Source organism: Parasteatoda tepidariorum, chromosome 4 (genome assembly GCF_043381705.1).
Source record: "Parasteatoda tepidariorum isolate YZ-2023 chromosome 4, CAS_Ptep_4.0, whole genome shotgun sequence".
NCBI classification, from domain to species: Eukaryota; Metazoa; Arthropoda; class Arachnida; order Araneae; family Theridiidae; genus Parasteatoda; species Parasteatoda tepidariorum.
The window spans coordinates 60,179,882-60,195,045 of record NC_092207.1 but is presented as its reverse complement, the minus strand read 5'-3'; the positions used below and the strand labels follow the sequence as shown (position 1 = coordinate 60,195,045).

Sequence of the window (15,164 nt, the reverse complement as noted above, 5' to 3'; positions counted from 1 at the left end):
ATTTTTTTTATTTCGCTCATGGGCTTCAATAGCGACACAATTCAAGATTCGACAAAATATCAAGATTTGAGAAAAGTGAGTTTAAAGTTTTCATTGCTATGCAAAATGCATAAGAAATGCTTTTGTTTGTTTAAACGAAGATTACCTTCAAGTTGAATTATGAGTTGTGCAAGTATTGCTGTTGAAAGAATGTGTATTTTTCTATTTACACCTGTTCTTAGTCCAAAGCTCGTGCTTTTCGAGTTGTGCCACTATTGTAGCCCATGAGCGATATATATATATATATATATATATAGCTCGTGTGAAATATACGCATTTCTGTGACAGTAACTTATGTGATAATTGTATGACAATGCGTGAAAAACAAGGTAATCAATTAAATAGAGAAAAGTGTGTTTTCATTTGTATAGTTGTTGGAAGAATAAGTCATTATTTTTTTTTATCAATGATGTATTTGCTATCGACAATGTGTCGTTGTAAACAACGGAAGTGCATAAAGAATAAAAGAAAGTCAGTAGGGTATTTATATACATCTGTGTTTAGATATTTAAGCATAAATTGCAGCTTTTAGAATAAAAAAAAAGGTATGGTTAGAGCCTTTCTCATTTTAGCAACTAGACAGAAGAAAAGTTTATACAAATAATTTAAATGAAAAAATAATATTCTGTAAACATACACTATAAAACTTTTATGTGTAGCTTCGCACCAAAAATGATGGCAGCCAAAATTGGGGTTTTTGAAAGAGAAAATAATTCAAAAATGGTGTGAATGCTTGTTTTAGGATTATTGTTCATTATTGGTGTTTGCATTTGACTACTGTCTCTTAAATGTAAATGAACGTTTAACTTGCTCTTGAAATAAAGTGTTCTTTTTAACTCCAAATATATTTGAAGGAATACTGCGCTAAAATTTTTACATTGTATCTGCATTGAAGAATGTAAAATCTAAGTTATGTTCCTTTATGAAGATGGATTATTAATAAAACATTTTGATTACAGTAATTTTAATACCCTTTCCCTCACGATATGAAACGATATTATTTTCCGAACATCTCCCCAACGATATCGAACAATATCATAAGCAGAGTTTGCCACCTGTGATATCATTTACATAACCCCTTCCACTAAGTGGTAACCTTTCGTAAAATACCCCATTCCACAGTTAATTTACAATATAGTCCACAGTTGTATAGTAAACAAGTCAAATTTTATTTTATGTATTACATGAGTATGGCTTTTTTCAGTTTTTATCTATTATGTTTATTTTAACAAAACAATTTCTTTAATAAATGGAATAAATTAAAAGTAAATAAAATTAGAAACTAATAAGTGTTACGACGATGTTAAAAGATATTAAATGACAGAACTCTCTTTAGAGAGAAATGTGTAAACAATAAATAACAAAAGTAATTGAACAATAGCTAATTAAAAAATGCATGTATGCCTACGCTGCATTTAAAGTTTATAGCATTTAAAATTACTATCATAGTAACATGGTGAGTAATATAGCGAGATAAGCAAAGAGTGAAATAAAAAGAAATGGCCTCGAATACTTGATCGCTCTACGGACTCTTTTATTGGAACCATCGTGTGACTTTCTCCCACATTTTGATGGCCAAAATTCTAAATCTGTCGTCTAATTTTTGTTTCTGACAGCGTATAAGTTAACTAACCCTTTCTAAGGTCATGACTTTAAATGTTCATGGAAACCATTTTACCACTTTTAATTTTTGCTGCTATTTGTTAATAACTTCAGTTTTGAAAAAGTAAGTTCGAATGAAGTTAGTAACCATGCTCAAACCTTAGGAGATAATACAGGCGTTCATGTTCTACTGAGGTATATGAAACGAGAACATGACATACGTACACATATTAATAATGTAATCTATTTATCCATGTTTTTAAAAATTAATATCGAACAGTATTTTGTAATTTTAGTTACATATAAAAAAATACAGCTACTGTTGTACTTCTAGAAATTACGAAATTAAGTTTATAAATAAAAGAAAAAAAAATTAGTTGCTTCCCGACTATTTAAGAGCCTCAAAATTTACAAATACGCTTGTCAGCCAAAAAAGTAGCTCTCAAGTAATTTTATCTAATGATATGAATTAACTTTTTTTTCAAATTAATCTCAATCACAAAAATATTTTAAATAACATAAAATGCCCCTCCATGAAGGTAAAAATTTCTCCCAGTACTTGATTTTTTTCAAATTAATATCAATCACAAAAATATTTTAAATAACGTAATATGGTCCTCCATGAAGGTAAAAATTTCTCCCAGTACTTGATCCAGGAGTTCCCTTGTCTTCTGGATTAGATTCAAAATTACAAGGCTACGTAGTTGAACATTAGTAGTAGTAAATCCAAAAATTGAATTGGTTGTTCAACGACAGTTATAAAATAAAATAATAGAAATGATCTACTTAGAGCTTAACTAGTTAGAGTACTTGAGGTCAAATTTCTGAACCATACTCTGAAAATCCGATCAGTCAGGGTGACATTTAATATTTTATTTTGGATCACTGCACATCTTACAAATAATATTTTTTTGGTAAATTTATTAATTCACTCGTTTAATTTTCTGAAAAGAATAAAAATGAATTCAGTCGATCCAGAAATGTAAAGCGCTAAAAATGAAGAAAACTTCCATTATTAGTATTAGGGCTCCTGAAATATTTTCCACTTTTAAAATGCTTCTACATTGCAGAAAATTTTTATTTAGAAATAATTTATCAGAGAGAATTCGAGTGTTAGATTCCAACTCCGGATTTTTATGAGAGTCCAAAAACAGCTTCGACCCAGTAAAAACAACCACTATATTCCCCCAAGAATGCTAATATTACGTAATTGTTAATTTTTGCACTTTTATTTTTTATATACTATTAAAACTAAGAGTATCTTAATTAAAATTTACGCATCTTGTTAAGGAAAAAACTGGACATCAACATTCCACACTCGCAACGATATTAATTTCTTGTGACGAAAATTACTCAGTGGATATTAATGAACTAAGATACTATTATGAATGATATATTAGCATATTTTTAATTAACTTAGTTACTTAGCTAAATAAGTTGGGTGAGGAATTTTTTTGGTTAAAAGATAACTAATTAATAATTCATTTACTGATATATAGGGGAGAGGGGGGCACATGTGAACAATTTTTTTTATTTCTTCATTTTTCAAAAAATATTATAAATTTCTCACAGTAAAGAAGTTCATATGTTTAAGTAGTCTTTTCTTCGTCTTATGGAATTTTTTGAGATTTTTTAATAAAATATTTTTTTACTTTATGATATTTTAAAAAAATGACTTCAATTGTTCACATGTGCCCCTATTGGGGGCACATGTGAACATGCCTGGGGCACATATGAACAAGATTAAAAACACAAAGCAATCATCATATTTCAAGGGAAAAAAATCTTTAATATGACAGATATAGATACGTATTATACTGAAGGGGTTGTAGCTTACTATGCGAATTTAAACTGTACAACAGTACTGTCAATAAGAAAATAATTTTTCAGCTGTACAATAATTTTTTCACTGTTGGGTTTTTCGCAACTTCATGTTCCTCAGGAGTTGTAATGGGCCTTTTTCTTTCCTCTCTGATACTCTTTCATGCTTTTTTTTCATTTTTCTATCTTTTCATCTGTAGTTTAGCAATTCTATCTTTCTCAGGTGTATCAGTTAATATGCGTGATGCGCGATCAACCATTTAATAAAAAAAAAATTTTTTTTAAAGAAAAAAATAATAAATTAATTATGGAAAATTAAATAATAATAATTTTAAATGCATACATATTTTTTAAACTTATAATATCATGAGGATAATAATCTTAATACTATGTAGGGGCACATGTGAACTGTTCACATCTGCCCCAGATGATTTGTTCACAAGTGCCCCATCATCCTTCTTAAACCTTACTTGAAAAATAAAGAACTTTTAATTGAGTAAAAAAAAAAATTAATTGTCATAAACTTACCTGAATGTTCATATAATGGTCTGCAATAGTTAATTTCAGTTTATTAGTTGATTTATACTATGCTTTCACTTGAAGAAGCTAGTGATTATAATATATACAACACCAACTGATACAAAGAAATTGTCAGAATAGAACAACAAAATGTCTCATTGTACTGAAAGTTTCGCAGAGAGGTAGGACTAGTACTGCCATCAATTGAAAATTTTTCAAGATTTTTTATTTCAAATCATATTGGTAAAACATACCATGTTCACATGTGCCCCCTGTTCACAAGTGCCCCCCTCTCCCCTATATTTTTCAGAAGTTTTACTAATTTTTGTTTTCTTCAATAGTGCCATTAAGCATATGCTCAAAAACGGTCAAATACGATTCAATAATTTTTTTAGATCATTCAAATAATTATCTTAATATTCAGTAGAGTAATAGTTTTGTTTATTTAATTATAGATATTTATCTAATAATTTTCACAAGATCAAAATCTCTATTTTCCTTTTTATTTTCCTTTATATTTTATTTCCTTATATATTCTGTCTATTTTCCTTACCCCACTAGTGGGGTAAAGCCAATTACACATGCCAACTCTATAGAAAAATTTTGAAATATTAAAATTTCAGTGAAAAATTCACAGACATTTCTATATTATATGACATGTTATTTATATGTGTAGTCAAGGCCATACTCATCAAAGAGGGACAATTGTCTTAAAACCCAGGTCTGCTGAGAGCCCACCCAAAATTCTTCACAGAAAATATAGTGATTATTAATTATTTTCTTTCAATCTCTCTCTATATATATTTGTTTATATCTATACAACGTGCGTGTATAAAGGGTAATTTTGTATAAAAGGTCCACAAAAATTTTGTAAAATATGAAAATAAGGCTTTTTGTGCTTTGAAGAATAAGCCCGCTATTAATTTTGCCCCGGGCCCGTAAAACCATTTTTTCAGCTTTGGGTGTAATTGTCTTCTTCCTCCGTTGTACAGCAGTTTTTACTGGCCCAGCACATGCACACATTAAGGGTGTTACAACGAGAGCAGACGTTATCGAAATGAAGCAGGACGATATCCTTATTGTTTTTAAGGGTATGAATGTTTAGTAAACGTTTAATTAGCTGGACTAGATCACCGGACATTTTTTATAGAGACTTTCCCCAGATCGTATAAGCTTATAATTCTTATAAATCTAAATTTAAATAAATAAGGATAGCTTCAAAACAAGAGAACATTGGAGAGTTGACATAGTGAAACAAACTTATCAACACAGTGGCTGTGAATTAATCAACTATAGCACGTCAATATTGCAAGTCCTTCTTGAAAAGTCAACTGTAGTTCAAAGCTCGTCCACTAGAAAACATAACTAATTTCCACATAATTGACCCCACTATCCCCTATGCATTTTTGTGCTTTATCCACTTTTAGCTTTATTCAGAAGTTTCTTTTATCTAGTGCAGTGATTCTCAACCTTTTTTTTGTGGCGGCACACTTTTAACGATTTCGAAATTTTACGGCACACAATGAAAAAAATTAGTTTAAAAGTTGTTTACTTACATGTGTTAAATAGTTTGTGATAATAATTTTGAATGAGAAATAAAATAATATGTACTACAAAAGCACGTTTATTAAGGGATTAATTATTTCTTCCTACTAATTTTTTGTTAGTTAATAACAGTTATTTAGTTTTTTGCTAGTTATAAATTGTTAGCTTGTTTTCTATAGTTATTATATGTTCGTATTTTTACATAAATTTTTTTTTTGTGATTTCTTGTTAACTAGTAGTTTTGCTAATTATTAATTGTTCGCTTAATTTTTGTTCGTTATCCTTTGTTAATTTGTTTTTATAACTATTTATTGCATAGCTTACTTTAATGATTAGTTTTTATTTCCGTTTAAAAGTTAACATTTAGCTTGCTTTCCTTTGTTAATTAATAATTTTAATAGTCATTAAATTTCCTACCCATAATTTCAACATTTTTTAAAATTGTCAAAGACAATTTAAACACTTCCTTCTTATTCTAACTTATTTTAAGATTGTCTGAGACAAGACAATCACCGACAAAGATGTTCACGCGGTGAAAGTAATGAAAAATTATAAAAAGCATTATAATTTTTATTGCATCATTTCCAATATTTGGTGGCACATTTTAAGAATTTGGCGGCACACAAAAGTGCCGCGGCACAGCGGTTGAGAATCACTGATCTAGTGTATGAGTAGTTAAAGTGTGCATTATTTTATCTCTAAAACTTATGAGTAGCTGCTTAGATACTAGAAGAATAAATAAAGATGCACTTACTATAAAAAATTTTTTTTTTCTATGCGTAATATAGTTTCCTTCGCTAGGGAAAACTCTACACATATCTCATCTTTCCGAAGTGATGGATGGTGTAAGATATTTCGGATGCATGTACTTTTATTACCTTTCTATCATACACATAAACATGGATTTTTTTTATAGAAATGATAAAGTTCTTGCATGGTAGGAAACTGAAAAATGTTGTTCAGGATAAAATGGATTCCGATTATTCGAGTTATATCTAGTAAGAATTTTTATTGCTTATAAGATCTGGGGAAAAATATTTTTTTTCGTTTTCAAGACTATGAAATTTTAAACATTTAAAATATTTAAATTTAAAATTGTTATTTTGAAGCAACATAATCTTGTTACGGCGCTAATTTCTTAAATCTTCCAATGATCTAAAGGGTTGGATAAAATGGTTCATTCACTTTTAACTCATAAGCATACAATGTAAAAAATTGCGAGACATATGGAAACATATATACCCTGCATACTAAAAATCTGCATTCTGGTGCATACTAAAAATGTTCAATGTGAGCATCCTTGGTCACCCGACGCACATCTAAATGGAAAATCAGTTAAATCAATATATTCAAGAACATTTTTCTACAAATGCATATCACAGAAGCAGTGATGCAGTCCTGTGCTGTTGTTGGCATAGATATACAGTGCGCAAAATAAAAAATCGCAACATGCTGGCTATAAATAGTAATTATCATATTATTTTGAGAAAGTTTTAATTTCTTTTTATCCTTTATCAAAAACTTACCCCAGATTTGTTTCTGAATTTCTCTAAATAATTAAATTTCGTGAAAAATAGAATTCTCAGATATACAGTCTCTACTCATTCCCCAATACAGCGAAACTTTGACTAGAAATATTGATGCATAAACTTCCGTTTGATACTACATAGATGCAATGTTAATTTTACTGTTCGCTATAAGGTCCGCACTGAACTGTTCATCGTAAAATGGCGACCAAAATTCAGCAATTTGAATTAAAAAACGACGAAATTGTTCAAACCTTTATTTCCATCGAAGTTATTACGCAATAGATGTAAAACATCTTGAATTTTCTTTGAATGAAGGAAGGGTGACATGACCCCCTGAATTCTTATCTAATGTTTAAAGTGATCGTAATTTATGATTATCCATAATCAGTTCACAAGATGCAATAAATTTATGAATCATACTTTTCTTGTTTGAAAATTGCATTCACTCTTTTCGCGAAATGTCAGTCCCTTAAAACACGTGGTCTTCTTCGTATCTTAGTGCCTGTTATTCATCGACGATAACATCCCCAAAACAATCTATTATTTTTAATGTATTTTTCACCCATTAACTGTTATTTTAAAGGGTGCTTTTATGTATGTATTAATATAGAAAAACAAGTACGTTATTACCATTTTTTTAATTTCCGAATCCCTTTTAAAGCAAAGCACTTTTTTGGTGTATTTTGGGTGGTGTATTTTTTTTTTGATCAAGTATTTACAGCATTTTTGCATGATTTATCAATGCAACGAGCACCGACTGTTATTGTATTGAGTGCAATATTTTGGTTACTTCTGAATAATGTAAAACAAAGTCTATATTGATCAAAACATTTTTCTTTCAGAAGGAGAGCTGAAGGTTTTAAAAGACAACAAAGTGATTGGTAGTGTAGGTCCTGGAAAAGCTTTTGGGGAATTAGCAATATTATACAATTGTACGAGGACTGCAACAGTAGAAGGTGAGGGGAAAAATAATTTTTTTTCAACTTAAGTTGTTAATAACTTCGCATTGAAAAAACACTGAGAAACTAAGGCTTATAAAATAAAATATTATAGTATTGATAAATTGTGATTTTAATAATATTCAATTAATACTGATAAATTAAGATCCTAATAATATTCATAAAAGTAACAATTTTGTTAAATAAATATTTGACTAAATAAAGACCAAAAATTATTTTTTGTCTAGTAACCTTAATTTTTCACTAACCAGGATCAAAATCGATCGAATTTTCTTGACTCATTTCCCTTTGACTTCGATTCTGACTTGGCAGCTCTGATAATAAACTGTAACTAAACAGTGCAGAACTGATCTTCCCAATCTTTACTTGATTTTTTCTTAAAAAATATTTTAATGCTAACTTATATCATAGATTCTCAAGCGTTTTTGGAGAATCACACACTTTCCGAGACTAAACTTCTTCAATGCCTCCTGAAAAACACTTTTTTTCTTAAAAACAAGTTTCAAATTTTCTCATAAGATGCATTTTTAAGCATTCTCTTAATTCATAAGGTTCTATGCATTTATATCAGATACTTCATATCAGATATAGCAATTTTTATGAATGTTGTCGACACTTAATAGTGTTTGCAATAGTAATAACAGTATTAATAAATTCAGTATATCACCATAAAATTTGAATTAATTAATGTTAAAGTAAATAGAGATTACAATACCAAATACAATGATGATGAACAAGAACTTTCATTCAATTAAATTTTAATTAAAAAAGAGTGCTGTGTTTTATTAAGTCGACGGCAATTATAAGGGCCTGTGAACTAAGGTTGAATGTAAAATAAATTTTAAATATTATTATAAAAAGTTCCATACCTGCACTTTAAAGAAAAATTAAATTTAAGAAAGAAAATTGTCAGATGGTGTATCAGTATAACACCAGTTATTTCATAAAAAAATGCTGTTATTTATAAACTATTTATAATGCTAAAACTTTTTTTTACCAGATAAGTAAAGTTATTTTAACTAACAAATAAATTATGCTGTTTAAAACTACGCTGCAATCCCTACCAGGAGTTCTCTCAGCTACCGCAGCTCTAGTAGATGGTGCAAAATCTGTTTTTTTTTTTTTTTTAAATCCTAAACGTCTTTCTTATTGAAATAATATTTAACTTAAAAACCATAGTTTTAAACTACAGTAGGCCATCCATATAAAAATGCCTGGCAACTTGACTTGTCGAAAAGTTATACCTAAAGAAATATAATATTCATGAAGAGTATCAATTTAACAATAAAATTGAATCGCAGTTTTATTCATGCAATGTTTAAAACAATTAAATGAGTTCTGAAAAGTACAAGCAAGTATAGAAAATAATCGTAAAATGATGTGAAAAATGTCGTACGGTTATCGTACTGTAAGCAGAACTACAATGCAAAAAATAGAGTTTAAACTGACGGTTTTAATTCGTTAAGTATTTAGATAAAAAACGGAAAAAAACTCTTTCGTCAACACAACAGCTATTAATGGTCTAATATGCAGAGAAAGTCAGTAAAGTGAACCGGAATTTTTTACGATGTGTGGATAGTGGTTAAAAACAGAAAAAAAATCTGTATTTTTCTTTAAAGTATTTTTTTTTGTTTAAAATATATTTTACTTCTATTGAATTTACCGTTATTTTTTTACAGTGTTCCAGTTTTGGCACTTTCAAAAAATATTTTCGGAAGTGGTGGTGAAATGTAAATTAAAAATTTAATAGCTAACAAATATATTTTGCAGAGTTTAAATCGCACCAACGTAAGCTTAATTTATTGATCAGTTCGCGGATCTGTACTGCAATCAGCGTGATAAATTGAATGCAGCTATCAAGGAAAAAAGACCAGCATTAGCGTCCAGATGAGGAATAGTGTTCCACCACGACTAGTGCTCGCCCGCATACTGCAATGGTGACGCTACAAAAACTGAATGCATTAGGATGGGAAATCCTTAGTCACCCATCGTATTCACCTGACATTGCACCATCTGATTACCTGACATTGCACCATTGACCTGTTCAGATCTCTGCAAAATTATCGAACGGGAAAAAATTCAAGCCTTTTGAAAGGGTTTCTAAGGCAGTTTCTGACTATTTTAACTCCAAGGACGAGAACTTCTACAAAACAGGAATTCACAGGTTACCTGAAAGATGGCAACAGGTTGTAACAAACGGAGCATACATAATTGATTAATATTAAACACATATTTTTATAAATGAATTCAAATATTTTCTTTAAAATACGGCAGAACTTTCCCTCCAACCCGATACATTTGCTAAAACATCAAAATGGTAGTTGGCGCTTAAGAAGAGCAAAAGACAAACTGTCTTAGGCATTCTAGAGTAATTTGTTTTGTGTGTAGGACAGCAAGTAAAGTAACAAAATTGTTTTTACTTTAAAATTTATTATTAATCTTTCACTTAATAAATTGTAACAATAATGACTGCTTTAATAGAATGTGATTATTCGCAGAGTTAAAAATCTAAATGATATTCTAATAGAGAAAAAAAATTTAAGTGTACTCAGTATAGCACTTTCTTTTAAACTATTACCGACATTCTAGATATTATTAAAACCCCACATCCTACTGGAGGATGACAATGTCAACAGTGAGAACTTATCTTTTACTTCCCAGAAAATGAGAATTACATCTCTTAAGCCAATAAGCAAGAGGTAATAAGCAACTGACAAATTTGGATCGGCCCGTTGCTTATTACCTCTTAAGCAACGGACCGATCCAAATCTGCTTTGTTACACATTTTACAAGCTTATTATATTCATTATATACACTTATAAGCTTATTATATTCATGGCAATTAATTTTTGGAAACAAAATTTATTTTTAAAATGATATTCACGATTTATTAAGTTAAATTGCAATTCTTCATTTATTAGAATTTGATTTATAGTGTATTAAATTTAGATTTTAACTCATGACCTACAATTTTTTAGCTTCCGAAGATGCAAAAATTTGGGTAATGGACCGAAAAGCTTTTCATACAATTATGATGAAAACAGGGCTTCAAAGGCAAGAAGATAATATTAAATTTTTGAAAAGGTAAATATAGGATGATACATTTATGCTACACTTTCAATATCTATTTAAAAAAAAGAAACCATGAGGTTTTTTTTAATGTTCCTCTTGTGTTTTAGATTCAGAATAACTTTCAATTTTTATATTAGCCTCCCTGGAGTAAAGTTACTTCATTTGTAGACTAATTGATAAAACATTAATTCATTAAGTTTCCTTAAATTACATACATTTTTACAAAAAAGTGAGGGGGTTGTACTGTTCTTTCTGTTATAGCTTCAAATTGAAAGTTTTTATTTTATGATAGCTTATTTATCTTTCAGATATCCTAGTGTGTCCTTGAGATACAGATAGAATAATTGTTTTGCGAATAGAATTGTGGTACTTTAGGGAATTTTTTTTAAGCAGTTGTTTTTAAGAAATAATACTAAAATTGTTTCAAAAAACTGAATGTAACTTGATTTATGTAGCTTAAATATTCTAAGACATATGCAGTTTTTTTTATAGTTAATAGAATGCAAATTTCAATATATCTGAAAAACAGACTTATGAAGTCACAATCAAATGGATTTATTCACCTTTAGCACTTAAAACACTGTTATATTAACTCTTATAGAATCTGAAAATTTGAATTATATGCATGGCTAGTATATGCTTGCATGGCCATGCATACATGTATGATTAAGCACATTGGTCATGCTTTTTGAATGCATGGCTAGTTTCTTTTTTCATTCATGATCTTTGTTTTAAAATAATTATTTTCAATTTTAGTGTACCCCTTTTAAAAAATTTGAAGGATGAAATTCTAGCTAAAATAGCAGATGTCTTGGAAGTGGTAAGACTTCTCTGATTTTTTTCTTTTCAAACTTTTTCTATCTGTTTATTTAAACAATAAAAAAATTCATTGAAAAAGTAAATTATTTAATTATTTTAATTGAATTTGAAAAAATATTAAAATAATTTTATTTAACAATATTTGTTTTTAGACTATTTAACATTTGATATAATATATTAATAATAAATGCAGATAATGCATTTGGTAAATACATGAAATTCAAAGTTTTTTTTTTTCATTATTTTTTTTAATTTTTGGTGAACAGGTATTCCAAAAAAAATTGGATTTATTGTAATTAAGTCTTAGCATCTCTAACCTTGCAAATTTCTCAAAAAGCGAGATCTTTGATTTAAAATAATGGAAATTTTCACCTGAAATAAAATCTGAAATGGATTTGACCCCTAATCGCTTTCGTGGCATAAGAAATGTTCTAACTATTTTCTCCATTCTATTCCTTTTTTCAACTTCACGCAGTCACCTCTATTCATTCTAATACTATTTCTTAGCATGGTGCCAACCAACGTGATGTAGCATTCCAAAATCTAAATTGTCAAATGAATTGAGTTGTTCTGTAGAAAGAACAATTTAAAACGCAAAGTGCTTTTTTTGTATCAGAACTCATATTAAAACTCTTTCCGAAAACGATCCAACAATATAAATGTCTGGTCGTTAAAGGCACATTATAAAACATAATGTACAATTTTTATGCAATAATATTCAAACAAATCTACCATGAATAAACTAAATGACAAAAATGCATAAAATGTTATTAAAATTATTTTTTTTTTGTTGCATGGAATTGTCTTTGAGTAAACAGGTTTTATGATCGCGTTCATAAGAATTCCATTTCACGCAATAGAAAACGAGAGAAATACTGTAAAGTATGTAATAATAATAATAATAATCTATGAACTCGAATCGTCGACTGAGCTTCTACTTATACAGTAACGTGACCATAATTTTAATTTTCTGAATTGTATCAACTCTTCTCTTATTGTTTGGGGTGAGCTATGTTACCTAGCTGGCAGATTGTTTACATAAGTGGTTAAAATCAAAGACTACGTATAAAACTCAAAAAGATCTAACATATCATTTCTTAAAATATGAAAAGACCTACAGAAAATGGTAAATAATATTATTTATACAACTTTTGCATGAAATAAATTAAAGGTTTTAAACCTACTCAGATAAATTAAGAAAAAAAGTGAATATTTACCATTTCTTTGAAGAAAAAAACCTTTCAAAACATAATCAGCATCTTTACTTTTCAAAATTTCTTTTTTTTAATTGTGATATACAACCTTCACAGTTAATCTACTCTCGATTTTTTTTAAACATTTTTTTCATTTTCCCCCTCTTTTATTTTCCCCAACACCCCAGAATTTCTCACTGGCTCTCCTTAAAAATTTAACCCTCTTAGAAATTAAAAACCAATCACGTTAGGTTAGAAGTAATGTCTCAACCAAAGTAATATAATGTAACCAATCACAAGTATTAACGAAGAAATATATAGCCCACCAACGACTGTTAAAATCATGTAAGTTATCTGAAACCCCTCAATGGGGGACTCTCAATCGCACAAAAATTATGAAAAGGGTCCCCAAAATAGGGTCGTACCTGAAATCCATTGAATCTTAAGAACCTCTATCTGAAGTAAAAAAAAACCCCAACTAAATAAGCAAATAAATTAAAATAATAATTGAATTAATTTAGTTGAATTAGAATATGAATATAATCCCGGATACAATCAAGGTTGATATCATAACAATTAATAGTCATAGCCAGTGACGCGAAAATGTCATTGGAAAAAAACAACAACGTAAGTATGTTCATGCTAGCAAGTAAAAACCTAATTTTTAGCTCCTTTGCGTACTCAACATGAACATTAACAATTGTATAAGTTTTTAAACATATAAAACTGACTTCTTACATTTTTCTATTGTTACGTTTGTATAAATTTGTATATAATTGTTTAAAATTATTACGATTGCGTACGTGCATTCATTGAATTCAAGATACGGATATTTCATAACATTTAGTGCGTATCATGGAATAGAAAGATGTACAATAAACAGATTAGATTTATTTCAATGAAAAAAAAATAGTTGTAAACAACTACCTTAACATGAGAGAGAGTTTTTTGAAACCGTTTTGAAATTTCTTACCTGAAAATAAACGTCGATTTTTCTTACAAAATATTAGTTTTACTGTTTCGAGTAAAGAAGAGCTATATCATTAAACTCTTTTTCAAATATTGTTTCTTTACCTTTCAGCTATTATTTCCTCTTTCGTAACTACTCAACATTTTCAAAATAAGTATGTCAACATAGAAATATATAAAGTAAGATGTTTTTTATGTCAAGGGAATACTGTTGAGTAGAACAGTAAATGCATCTCCTTAGTTAAAAACACACATACCTGGATATATATATATAGTACAATAAAGATAAAAAGGACAAAAAAAAGAAGAGAAAAACGAAGAAAATTTATAAGTTCATTTACTGCGCATAAGCTACATAGAACTGATAAAATAAGTTAAAAATATAGAGAAAACACGGAAAATAATGAAGATTAATGAAAAGAAGAGTCTCTTTTCATTAATCCTTATTATTTTTCGTGTTCTTCTCTCTCTCTCTCTCTCTCTTTATAAATTGTTTTCTAAAATTACAAATTCTAATAGAGTTTTTCTGCCTAACATTTTTATCTTAAAAATGACTAGTTGAAAATATACTTTGTTTGAAGTTTTTCTCTAAGGATTTAATTAACTTTAATAATTTAAAATAAACCACATTATTACATTTATGATAATTTAAGAAACACATCTTGCTAAAAATTTATCAAAGACAAATGCTATTTAATTGTACTTAATTAATTTATAAAAAATGGTGGAAAAATCACATATTTGTGTTCGATATAATAAAATAATTTAAAATTGTAAGTAGAACTCAGACAATTGACAGTAAACATGACATCCAGATTTTTTAATTTTTTTAACAAGCAAAAAGACATTTATGAATAATAATAACAGGAAGAGTTTGTGTGTGAATCATTTGTACAATCATCCTGAAATTCGAACAGGGGCAGCAAGGAACAATTTTTGTCCCAATTTTAAAAATCGTTAGATATTTTCAATTAGCAGATGAAAAATTGGTGGTTTATTTCATATTATTCTTGTTATTTGAAAAGCACTAACTTTTCATTTGCTTCCCTTTAACAATTTTATAAGAAATTCTTACACATATTTCAGGATAAACTTTG

At 28.6% G+C, this 15,164-nt stretch overlaps 1 protein-coding gene across 1 annotated transcript in view; it reads left to right on the top strand.

The window, feature by feature from the left end:
* LOC107436702 (cGMP-dependent protein kinase 1-like) overlaps positions 1 to 15,164 on the top strand; it is a 100,611-nt gene that overhangs the window by 37,365 nt on the left and 48,082 nt on the right. Inside the window, exons 4-6 of the mRNA XM_043045989.2 lie at positions 7,898 to 8,011; positions 10,993 to 11,098; positions 11,843 to 11,906. Coding sequence (XP_042901923.1) covers positions 7,898 to 8,011; positions 10,993 to 11,098; positions 11,843 to 11,906 — 284 coding nt within the window. The remainder of the gene's footprint in view (positions 1 to 7,897; positions 8,012 to 10,992; positions 11,099 to 11,842; positions 11,907 to 15,164) is intronic.